Source organism: Plecotus auritus (assembly GCF_963455305.1).
Source record: "Plecotus auritus genome assembly, chromosome: 1".
Classification (NCBI taxonomy): Eukaryota; Metazoa; Chordata; class Mammalia; order Chiroptera; family Vespertilionidae; genus Plecotus; species Plecotus auritus.
In genome coordinates, this window is record NC_137770.1 from 80812456 (window position 1) to 80824692 (window position 12237).

Below are 12237 nucleotides of genomic sequence, written 5' to 3' on the forward strand. Positions count from 1 at the left end.
GGAATTGAACCTGTGACTTTTTGGTGTATGGATGATGCTCCAATTAACTGGGTCACTCTAGCCAGAGCACTCTTAGCATTTTTAGAAATATTCTTTGCTTCTAGAAGAAATTGCTTTTGTCGACTTGCTTTTCTAAAATTTAAAATGTATTTTAAACATATTAATATTTAAATATGAACTTACCTTGTACTTCCACAAATTTTGGCAATTACAGTTTAATAAGAAGTAAGAGCATAGCACATGCTGTGTATACAAAAACTGTGGTACTTAATGCCTAGGATGCTAAAACTAAAAGATAACCAAACTAGAAGTTAACTAAAAAGAATGCAAAGGAGCTGCCTTGTTGGAATTTAGAAGTACATTTTTCAATTTTCTCATGGCTGCCTTCACTTCTTGGTTTCTTAATGTATATATTATTGGATTCAGAATGGGAGTAAAGATGGTATAAAACACAGACAAGATCTTATCTACTAAAAAACTGCTTAGTGGCCACATGTAGATGAAGATGCATGGCCCAAAGAACATGAAGACAACAATGAAATGAGCTGTGCAGGTAGAAAGAGCCTTAGATGACCCTTTTGAAGAATGATTCTTTATAGTAACCAGGACAATAACATAAGAATTAAATAAAAGAATAAAGCAGGACAAGGCAATTATGCCACTTGTTGAGATCATAAAGAGGCCTAGGACATAAGTATCCACACAAGACAACTGGAACACCACAGGAAGGTCACAGAAAAAGCTGTCTACATCATTGGGACCACAGAATGGTAAAGTGAGAGCAAATATGACCTGACTCATTGAATGCATGACTCCCACAACCCAGGAAGCCACCACGAGGGCAACACATACCTGGGGACTTATGATTGAAGCATAGCGGAGAGGCTTACATATTGCAATATATCTATCAAAGGACATAGCCATAAGTAAAATGATCTCTGTACCAGTAAAAAGGTGTAGGAAAAAAATCTGAGTGATGCAGCCATCAAAGGAGATGGTTTTGTGTCCAGTAAAGTAGTCTATAATCATCTTAGGGGTGGCAAAGGAAGCAAGAGACATATCAATGATGGAAAGGTTGGTAAGCAGGACATACATAGGAGAGTGTAGGTGAGAGTCAGCTATAACTGTGATGACTATGAGGCTATTACCCACCATTGTTGCCACATAAAACAATGAAAACACCACGAAGAAAAACATCTGTAGTTCCCAGGAATCAGAGAGTCCCAGCAAAACAAATTCAGAAACAGTAGATTTATTAGCCACATCCATTGTCCTGAATGATAGGTGGAAGCCTGTATTAAAAAAAAAAAAAAAGTCAAGAGAAAGTATGAGTCTATTGCAGCAAAATATACATTTCCAAGAAATCACTTTCATAGCTTTGTTTCCTCTATGAAAACTTATATTTAATATTCTTTTCAACCTCATTTGGTATATTGATTTGAAAGATAATTATAAGATATCAGAGATCATAGTGGGATACCATTTAAGTCATAGGTGCTGAAAATAACACTTTCTTTTCTGGTACAAATGGGCAATCAAATTGAGATAATACCATCTTGAACAGATCTACTTATCTACATATTTGCCCATCCATTTGTTTATACAATCCTGAAGATAATAGCTAACATTAAGTGAACTCTAACTCTGGGCTGATGAAGTGTTAAACACACACATTTAATTATTTAGATTTTATCCGTAACAATATCCTTATTAAAAGAACATATAAAAATTATATCACATACAAATGACATAGGCTGTTAAGCAACACTACAGAAAGACTTCAAACAGTTGCAAAAGCTCATAAATTTCCAGAGAAAATTTGTTAATATATACACAGATAGAAGTTGACTGGCTGAAACAGAACAGAAATACAGAAAAAATTAGTTTTGCTGACGTTTATCCAGCAGAAGACTGTTATTGTCAACTATACTACAATGTAACCAACCATTTAGCACAGGGGATGGCATTTAATGTTTTTTCTTCTTAATTTTTGTTTTGTTAAAATAGAAATCTGTTCCTCTTACAAATATTTATAATTCTATGGCTTAAAATTTTACCTTGTCTCCTAGAAAATATAGCATAAGTTTTATGGGAATAAGCTATTTAGTCTCACACCTGTTTGAATTCTTCTTTCATATATACCAACACATGCAAGCTATATATTGATCTTAGCTCCATGGGATAAGGGTTAGGGGATGGAAGTAGGAAGGGCAGGCACATAAAAAATTTTAATAGAAACCATTGGTGAAACATCTTTGCTTACCAGATCTATAGCAGAATCAGTGTTTTAGATTATTCAGAGTGTTAAGCAGACTCTGACAGAGCACATATAGGAGACGATTTTAAATATAAATAAATGACCTAGATGAATCATTAGTTGTTTAGCAGCTGTAGATAAAATGGATATGGCAGGGACTTGGGGATTGACCAAGAAATAGTCCTGCAATGGGATTTATTAAACAACTAAGATGGTATTATTTGTTTCACAACAGAAAGATATTTCAAGAGTCTTATGGGAATTTACAATGATTGTTTTCACCTGGACCTGAGAGATTCAGGGAACAGAAGTTTGGGAAGCCATCATTTAAGAAGCATCATATTAAATCATGTATTAAATCAACAAGTTTTATCTTGGTTATCTAACCTTGTTCTAGAGGCAGTAGAGAATAAAATCCAGAAACATTCACTTCTGCTTCAAGGAATTTATAGTTTCTTAGGAGACATTGAATACCTATAAATAAAATAATTGGTAAAAGACAGACACTGTGACATCAATCAAATGTTTGAACAATTGTCAGAGATAATGAGTGAACTGGATTTTAGATAAAGAAAAATGTATAATATGGTTAATCAAGAAAGTGTTCTTGTAAGACAAATGTCATGAACTTGACCTGCAAGGAAAACTAAAGTTTTGATTGGCAGGGAAAATTTTCGTATGTAATAAAATAGTGGATGAGTAAGTTTGCATGAGTAAGTTATGCAGTTAGAAGGTTAGAAGAATAAGAATGCCACTCTAAAATAAAACTTGATGTGAAGGCTACCAAAGACCCATTGTAAGATTGTAGGTAGGGTTATTATGATGTAAAATCAGTATTTTGTAAGGATACAGATGGTTTGTAGAAGAGAAAAGTTAAGACAATATATTATTTTTAAAAAGGTATAAGGAGATCACTTTGACTCTTTAGGTATTAGTAATGTGAATGTAATTAATAAAATTAAAATTTCAGAAAGTTTAACATTCCACAGACATCACTGAATAGATCTTCCAGACAAAAAATCAACAAGGAAACAATGACCTTAAATGACACACTAGATCAGTTGGATTTAATTGATATATACAGAACGTTTCATCTAAAAGTGGCAGAATATTTATTCTTCTCAAGTGCACATGGATCATTCTCAAAGATAGACCATATGTTAGAATATAAAATAAGCTTTAACAAATTCAAGAAGATTAAAATCATATCAAACATCTTCTCAGATCACAATGGGATGAAACTAGAAATCAACTACAATTAAAAAACTTGAAAACATTAAAACACATGGAGGCTAAATAGCATGTTATTAAACAATGAATGGATTACCAATGAGATCAAGGAATAAATAAAAAAACTTCCTAGGAAAAAATAAAAATGAACACACAACAACCCAGAATCTGTAGGACACAACAAAAGCAGTCTTGAAAGGGAAGTTCATAAACAAGCCTGCCTCAAGAAAAAAGTTATATAACAATCTAATCCTACAATTAAAGAATTAGAAAAAGAACAACAACAAAAATCCCAGAGTAAATAGAAGGAAGAAAATGATAAATATTAGAGTGGAAATAAATAACATAGAGACTAAAAAAACCCACAAAAGATCAATGAAACCAAGAGCTGGTTCTTTGAAAAGATAAACAAGATTGATAAACCTTGAGCCAGACTCATCAAGAAACAAAGAGAGAGGACCCAAATAAATAAAACACAAAATTAAAGAGGCAAAATAACAATTGACACCATAGAAATTCAAAGGATTGTAAAAAAATACTATGAACAACTATATGCTAACTACCTGGATAACCTGGATGAAATGGACAAAATCCTAGAAAAATACAAACTTCCAAAACTGAATCAGGAAGAATCAGAAAATCTGAATAGGCCTATAACAACTGATGAAATCAAAGCAGTAACTTAAAAAAAAAAAAAAAAAACTGCCAACAAACCAAAGTCCTGAACTGGATGGCTTCACTGGTGAGTTTTACCAAACATTCAAAGAAGAACACCTACAAGGAAAGATAATAATAAGCCAATATCCCTGATGAACATAAATGCCAAAATCCTCAACAAAATGTTACCAAATGACCAAGTGGGATTTATTCCAGGGATGCAAGTTTGGTACAATATATGAAAATCAATAAATGTGATACATCACATTAACAAAATAAAGGATAAAAATCACATGATCATATCAACACTTGCAAGAAAAAGCATTTGACAAAATCCAGCACCCATTTTTGATCAAAACTGTCAGCAAAGCAGGAAAAGAGGGATCACACCTCAACATAATTAAGGCCATATATGACAAACCTATAGCCAACATCATACTCAATGGGCAAAAACTAAAAGAACAGGAATAAGACAGGGATGCCTGCTTTCACAACTCTTACTCAACATAGTACTGGAAGTCTTAACCACAGTGATCAGTCAGGAAGCAAAAATCAAAGGCATCTAAATTGGAAAGGAGGAATTAAAAATGTCATTATTCGCAGATGACATGATATTATACATAGAAAACCCTAAAGACTCTGTTGAGAAGCACAGGACTTGGTTGAAAAGTCTGTAAGGAGGATTCTCTGAAAGGTCGGGGGCCTCTGGGGGAACTTTGCAGGAGGTGGCAACCCCTACCATGACTTTTCCAAACAAGTTCAAGCTCCCAGGTGTTTTGCTAGAATCTCTATGTTTAGTCTTTAAGACCAGACCTTGAAGAAGCATGTGCTTTCTCAAGGATACTTACCCTGCTGATTGTATCTAGAGGTTAATTTTAGTTCAAGCTGTTGTTACAATAAAAGGCTAATGAAGCAGGCAATCGAGACTGTTTTTGGTGCCTAATGCCAACCAGCCCCTTAGCCTCTCTTTCACAGAAACACGTGTCAGAGTAATCTAGTCATCTGTCACTCGGGGTCTGCTGGTCGGTCCCGGCAAGACTCCACCAAAAAAATACTAGATTTAATAAATTAATTCATCAAAGTAGCAGGATACAAACTTACCAGAAATTGATGGCATTTTTATACACCAATAATGGACTATCAGAAAGAGAAACTAGAAAAACAATCCCATTTACCATTGCAACAGTAACACAAAATAAGATTCCTTGGAATAAACTTAACCAAGGAGATAAAAGACCTGTACTTGGAAAGCTACAGGACATTGAAAAAAAGAAGTAGAGGAAGGTACAAACAAGTGGAAGCATATACCATGTTTATGGATTAGAAGAATTAACATCATTAAGATGTCCATATTACCCAAAGCAATCTATAGATTCAAAGCAATTCCTATTAAAATACCAACATCATATTTCACAGATCTAGAATATATATTCCAAATATTTATATGGAACAAAAAAAAAAAAGACCCTGAATAGCCACAGCAATCTTGAGAAAGAAAAGCTAAGTTGGTGGGATCACAATACTGGTTATCAAACTATACTACAAAATCACTGTAATCAAAACAGCCTGGTACTGGCGCAAGAATAGGCAAATGGATCAAGGAACAGAACAGGAACTCCAGAAATCACCCACATCATTATGGTCAATTGATATTTGACAAGGAGGCAAGAACATACAATGGAATAAAGACAGTTTATTCAATAAATGGTGTTGGGATAATTGGACAGGAACATGCAAAAAATAAAATGAAACTAGATCACCAACTTACACCATACACAAGAATAAACTCAAAATGGATAAAAGTCTTCAATGTAAGTTGCAAACCCATAAAAAATCCTACAAGAAAACATAGGAAAATATCAGGCATCTCACATAGCAAAATTTTCACCAATACATCTCCTAGGGCAAGAAAAACAAAGAAAAAAATAAACAGCTGGAACTACATCAAATTAAAAAGCTTCTGCACAGTAAAAAAAAAAAGCCATCCTCAAAATGAAATGGAAACCCACTGTATGGGAGAACATATTTGCCAATGACACATCTGATAAGGGATTAAATTCCAAGATATATAAATAACTCATATCTCAAAAAAAGGAAGACAAATAACCCAATTAAAAAATGGGCACAGGACCAGAATAGGAACTTCTCCAAAGAGGACATACAGATGGCCAATAGACATATGAAAAATTCTCAACATTACTAATCATCAGAGAGATGCAAATTAAAACTACAATGACATGTCACCTCACACCTGCCAGAATGGCTACCATCAACAAATCAACAAACAAAAAGTGCTGGTGAGGATGTGGAGAAAAGGGAATGCTAGTACATTACTGGTGGGAATGCAGATTGGTACAGCCACTATTTTTTAATTTACTCAAAAAATAAAAAATGGAACTACCATTTGACCCAGAGATCCCACTTCGAGGAATATATCCTAAGAAGCCTGAAACACCAATCAGAAATAATATATGCACCCCTTGTTCATAGCAGCATTATTTACAATAGCTAAGATCTGGAAACAGCCCAAGGGCCCATCCATAGATAAGTGGATAAAAAAGCTGTGGTATATTTACACCATGGAATATTATGTAGCTATAAAAAAGAAGGATTTATTACTCTTTCAACAGCATGGAGGGACCTGGAGAGTATTATGCTAAGTGAAATAAGCCAGTCAGAGAAAGACAAAATATCACAGGATCTCACTTACAAGTGTAATCTAATGAACATAATAAACTGGTGAACAAAATAGGCCCAGAGGTATGGAGGCATGGAACAGACTGACATATCTCAGAAGGAGTAGGTGTGGAGAAGGGGGGATAGAAAGAGATTAACCAAATAACTTATATATATATATATGCATAATCAATGGACATAAACAATTGTGCAGTGAAGGCCTGGTATGGAGCAGGGCTTGGAGGAGGGCTTAATGTGTGTGTGTGAAGGGGAGGGGGGATTTGGGGACATCTGTAATACTATCAACAATAAAATAAAATAAAAATATATACTTGGAAATGTATGTAACCTTCAGGTTCTAACCACATCGTGTTCACCAGTCTTTGAAAAATGTATGGCATTGATGGCATAAAACAAGGATCACTCATGTCTGCATAACTGAAATGAATAACTTTTATTCTGAACAATCTCTATTAGAAAATTGAAACAGGTTATGTTCCTCTGCAGCCATTTTCCTTCCGCTCATGACCTGTTCCTTTTTTCTACCCACTATAAAGAGATCAGGGCCCGTATTCCTTTCCACTATTGTGTTCCCACCAATAATCCATCATGATTCTCAGACATTGCTCACTCAGTCTTTCACTATCATCAATGATGTTTTTAAAAAGGTTCCCATTCCCTTTGTCTTCAAAACTATGATTTAATCATGTGGAATATAAAACTGGAAGCAACAAATAAGCAAGCAAGACAAACAAATAAAAACTCATAAACACAGACTGCAGTATGGTGGTTGCCAGAGGGAAAGGGGGGTCGGGGCTGTGAAGGGTAGAGGGAGCAGTATATGGTAACGAAAGGAGACTTGACTTAAGATGGTGGGCACACAATAAATATACAGATGATATATCATAGAATTGTACACTTGAAAGCTATATAAGGTTATTAACCAATGTCACCCCAATAAATTTAATTTAAAAAAAAAAACCTTGTTGGCAGCTAGTTGTACAATTTTTACAGTACTATTTCACAAACTGGGAGTAACTATTAAAATAGTTATTGATTATTTCTTTTTGTGAATATTTGCATTTACTTGTAAGCAAACTGCTAAATCGTAAGAACCAATCTTGAATCAAATCAAATAAGATATCTGGAAAGACCATGAGGCCTTTGAACAGGAGAGTGATGCAACAGGGAACTAGCTGATGGTAGGCTGCTATTAAATTATTTCACGCCAAAAAAAAAAAAAATTCACTTGGAGTGTGAGCACTGTATTTTTTCCTAGTTCTCCTCCTGTCAGAGTACTTCCAGAGAGCAAAGTGAATGACCTATAATAATTAGACAGTGGTAACTGAATTTGTATTGCAGGGTCTCTCTTGGGAAATTCAGATCTTCCATTTCCTCTTTTTCTCCTTGGTCTATGCAGCCACTGTAAAGGGGAACCTCCTTATTTTGTTCACCATCATGTCAGAGCCACACCTACACTTTCCCATGTACTTTCTGTTGGGCAATCTCTCCTTCATTGACATGTTTCTAGCCTCATTTGCACCCCCAAAATGATTGCAGACTTCCTAAGTGAGCACAAAGCCATCTCTTTTGAAGGCTGTATCACCCATTTTTTCTGCAAACTCTTAGGGGACTGTACTGCTGATATCCATTTTTTTTTTTTGATGGGTAAGTGACTATATGTAAGCCTCTATGTTACTTAAGCATCCATCAGCTGGAGAATGTATGTTGGGCTTGTGACACTTTCCTGGATTTTTAACATCTTCCATGCTGAGTCAGTTAGCATTTACTATGAATCTGCCCTTCTGTGGACCCGATGATCTGGGTAGCTTCTTTGTGACCATCCCTTGCTGATTAAACTTGCTTGCATAGATAGATGCATTCTGGAGTGTTTGTGACTTCAGCCCTGGTGTGATTGCCCTGATGTGCTTTATCCTCTTGATGATCTCCTCCACCTATCATCCTGGTCATCATTTGGCAACATTCCTCTGGTGGGTCCTCAAAAGCCCTTCCCACTTGCAGTGTCCACTTCACTGTTGTGACCCTTTCCTTTTGCCTGTGTGCTTTCATCTATGTGTGGCCTTTCACAAATGTCCAGTAGACAAAGTGGTCTCAGTATTTTACACCATTTTCATTCCAGTGAGCTATACCCTTAGAAACAAAGATGTCAAGAATTCCATGAGACACTTACCAGCTGTATCTTTAAGACTGGTAACACTCCTTGACTTCTTCCCACAAAATGAAATACTGGGAGCATTATCTCAATTCGTTGAGGTCCTGTTTTCTGGTATATGTCAACAGTTTGGCTCAAATAAACTCAAAAAATCTGTACAGGTTTCAATGTGTTTTTTTGTTTGTTTGTTTGTTTTTTTACATTAACATTACTTGGCATAGTCGTGGCAGGATTCCAAAGAAACTCACCCAGGACCATCCCTTGGACTTGGACTTGGACTTGGTGCTAAGATCCAGCAAAGGGCCCACTGAGCCCGCCGGTTCTCTGCCCATTGGGTGAACACGGGTGAGTTGTCTCTTGGATCCAGGACCTTCCCTTGCTTTGGTAGAGGGTCTGACTTTATCTGAGCTGTGCTTTAAAATCCTCGAGGTGGAACCAGGGTTGACAGAACCCCAGATTAAGGGTTGACAGACCCAGGCTAAGGCGGGACTGGAGGGAAAAATGGGTGGCTGGTTTTGATTTGGCTTTTCAATTGGAATTGCTGAGTCTGAGAAAAAAAAAACCTTCGCGGTATAAATGAGCTGAACTCATTCAGCTCCTAAGATGAAAGGGGCAACTTTTTTTTTTTTTTTTTTTTTTTTAGAATAGTCCAATTCTGGGGTGTTCTTAGGTGACTAAGAATCTTTGTGGAGGTGTCAGAAATGCAGGAGCCCCATAGGGAAGTCCCAACGCAACTGTAATTAACTAAATGGCTCATCTAGGGGGTCTCCATAAGGCTTGGTCTGCCTGGGCCCTGAACCTTTCCTGTGGTTTTAGAGAGCCAGGAGAGAAACTGAGGCCACATTTGACCCACTACATAACATGTCTAGAAAGTTTGCTCAGACTACAGATATCCAAAATTTAAAAAAAAAAATTAACATGGGAAATTGTGCCTCCAAGGCAAGAAACTCCCAAGACCCCAGCCCTTATTTAATACTTCTGATAGGAAGCCTTTACTTGCAAGTACTTTACATAAATGGGAAGATTTAATTAGAAAATATTAACTGAGAAATGGCCAAAAATGCAGTTTGTTTGGGGTATCTATGTTAATATTTTGCATGCAGAAATTAGAAAATGCCGGCTCTGAAATTAAACTGAATGAGTATATGGGAAGCATATCTTGATTTGGAAATTAGAAGCTTCTAAGGAAAAGCATAGAAAAAAAATTTCTTCCAATAAAATGGAAATTAGTAAACAATTTTAGAGACTGTCTCAGAACTATTCTGAAGTTAATAAATGTCTACACCCTGTTTTTCCCTGTAGGAAGCATGCCTCTGATTTATCTTCATAGAAGATTCCCCCAGACAAAGGGAGGTAGATGCAACTAGAAAAGACCCCAGCCCTTTTTTGAATAGTCCATTGGGAGTATATTGAAATTCTAGAGAGGGGCAGTTCCCGAACCAGGGACAAAAGACATTGCTTTGGTAATTTTTAATGCTGGACATTCTCTGGTGTAAACTTTTAGTGTGTTCTGCACACCTGTATAAGAGTGTTGATGTTTTTGTGTCTCTTTGTTGTTGTTTAATTTATTTAAAGAAGAGGCAAGTCCCGCTTTGGGGAAGCCTAGTTGTGTGTGGTGGGGTTGAAAGCGTGAGAGAGATTGCAAGAACGTCCCAGCAGCTGCCGAGAATTCTTAATCTTGGGGGCTCTTCTTGCTCTCCCTCTCAGGGTTCAGCCACCATAAATAGCTAGTGAGATTTCTGCTTGTCTGCAATATAATTTTGGCTTTCTATCTTTTAGGGATTTTGGTTTGCTCTTCCCTTGTTTATTGTGAGAATTTAAAAAAAAATCATCTTTTCTCTCAAAGAACAGTTTAGACAGCTGCCATTTGGACTGTGTGACTTGGCAGCTGCCATGTTGGCCACATGGTTTGCCGCCCCTGGGGGCCACCATCTTGAAACAGCAAAGGTCAACCCCTCCCTTTGAATTAGCCAATCGGGAAAGACCATGTGCTTGAGCTCTAATCAGGAGCAAGGGAAAGGTCACGTGCGTTGTTAAGGCACTCTGCTTCAGAAAGGAACTTGCAAGATTCAGAGCCAAGTTCAAACAGGAAACTTTCAGGGGGATAGCATGTGTCCAGTCAGGGATACCAGACAAGCAAAGAGTCATGATTCCCTGTGGGGGCATCTGCCAGTGATATTCTGGGTATTTTCATTTCACATATTGGGAGTTTATGAATTATTTTCAATGCTCAATACACTAAGCCATGTGCCTCATTTTAAAATCTTACATATTATTCTTTATATGCTGAAATTATAATTGAATCAAAAGGTATACAAATTTTATATTATTCTCTATGTCATTTTACAGGGATTATTACTTACCAAAAAATTGTTGTCTTGGAATGTTATATTTTATAGAAAAGCAAAGTTTTTTTATAAAATCTATAACCATGCCACTTTAAAATTTTTGTCGTTCGTAGACAGCTTTATTCTGATGCATTTGTAGGTATATTATATGTTTAGAAAAATCCATGAAAAGGACTCTGACTTTTCACATTTCTCATTTTAAAAAAGGCACCTGACTGTGAATGGATATCTACTCCTATCTCTGACACCCATCTCTGTCTGCAGCGGAGATCAAAGACTTTTCAAGGACAAGAAACAGCTGACACTCTTTGAGGATGAGAAGTCGCTGACCACGGAGGCAGAGAGCTATCCCAAGATGACGTCAACAAGTCCTGTAAGCTCACAAACTGATAATTGCTTGAACCTTGTTTTTATACCATCTGATTGTTATTGATTGAATGCACATAAAATGATTTTCATATTATTATCCTCCTATGGTTTCCTAGTGGAAACAATATCTGCCTCCCCAGACCTCCTCCCTTATTAGATATGAAAAATTTAACTTGGATACCTGCTAATCTTTCCCACCTACTACACAATGATGTTATGATTGTCAGGTATATAGTGAAGTTAATGCTTTATTAGCCATTGGTCTTCTCCTACTATCAATATAAGCTTTGGTGTTTTTATTTTTCTGGTTATATCTACTATAAAGAACCCACCTTAGGCAAATACCACTAAGAATACCTCCCTGATAATTCCACTGGTAGAATTGTATATGGATCTAATCTGGATGAATATTGTATAGCTATAGAGATGGATGATGAATAGCTAAGAAAATCACCTGGATATGATGGCCAAAGGCTTGCAGCAGCCTGTCCTATCTGTGATAGTATATCTTGTCCTCGTACTCACCA

At 36.3% G+C, this 12237-nt stretch overlaps 1 protein-coding gene and 1 pseudogene across 2 annotated transcripts; one reads left to right on the forward strand and one right to left on the reverse strand.

Moving 5' to 3' along the window:
* Positions 1-315: 315 nt before the first annotated feature.
* Positions 316-1269, reverse strand: LOC308254541 (olfactory receptor 4K2; the record flags this gene model as incomplete). The annotated part of the gene is made up of 1 exon (XM_080680689.1): positions 316-1269. The coding sequence occupies one exon, from the start codon at positions 1267-1269 to the stop codon at positions 316-318; it is 954 nt and encodes a 317-aa protein (XP_080536815.1).
* Positions 1270-4217: 2948 nt separating this feature from the next.
* On the forward strand, positions 4218-9045 carry LOC308236723 (olfactory receptor 4K3-like; annotated as a pseudogene). The gene is made up of 2 exons: positions 4218-4229; positions 8156-9045. The product of its transcript is annotated as an olfactory receptor 4K3-like (transcript).
* The last annotated feature ends 3192 nt before the right edge of the window (positions 9046-12237 follow it).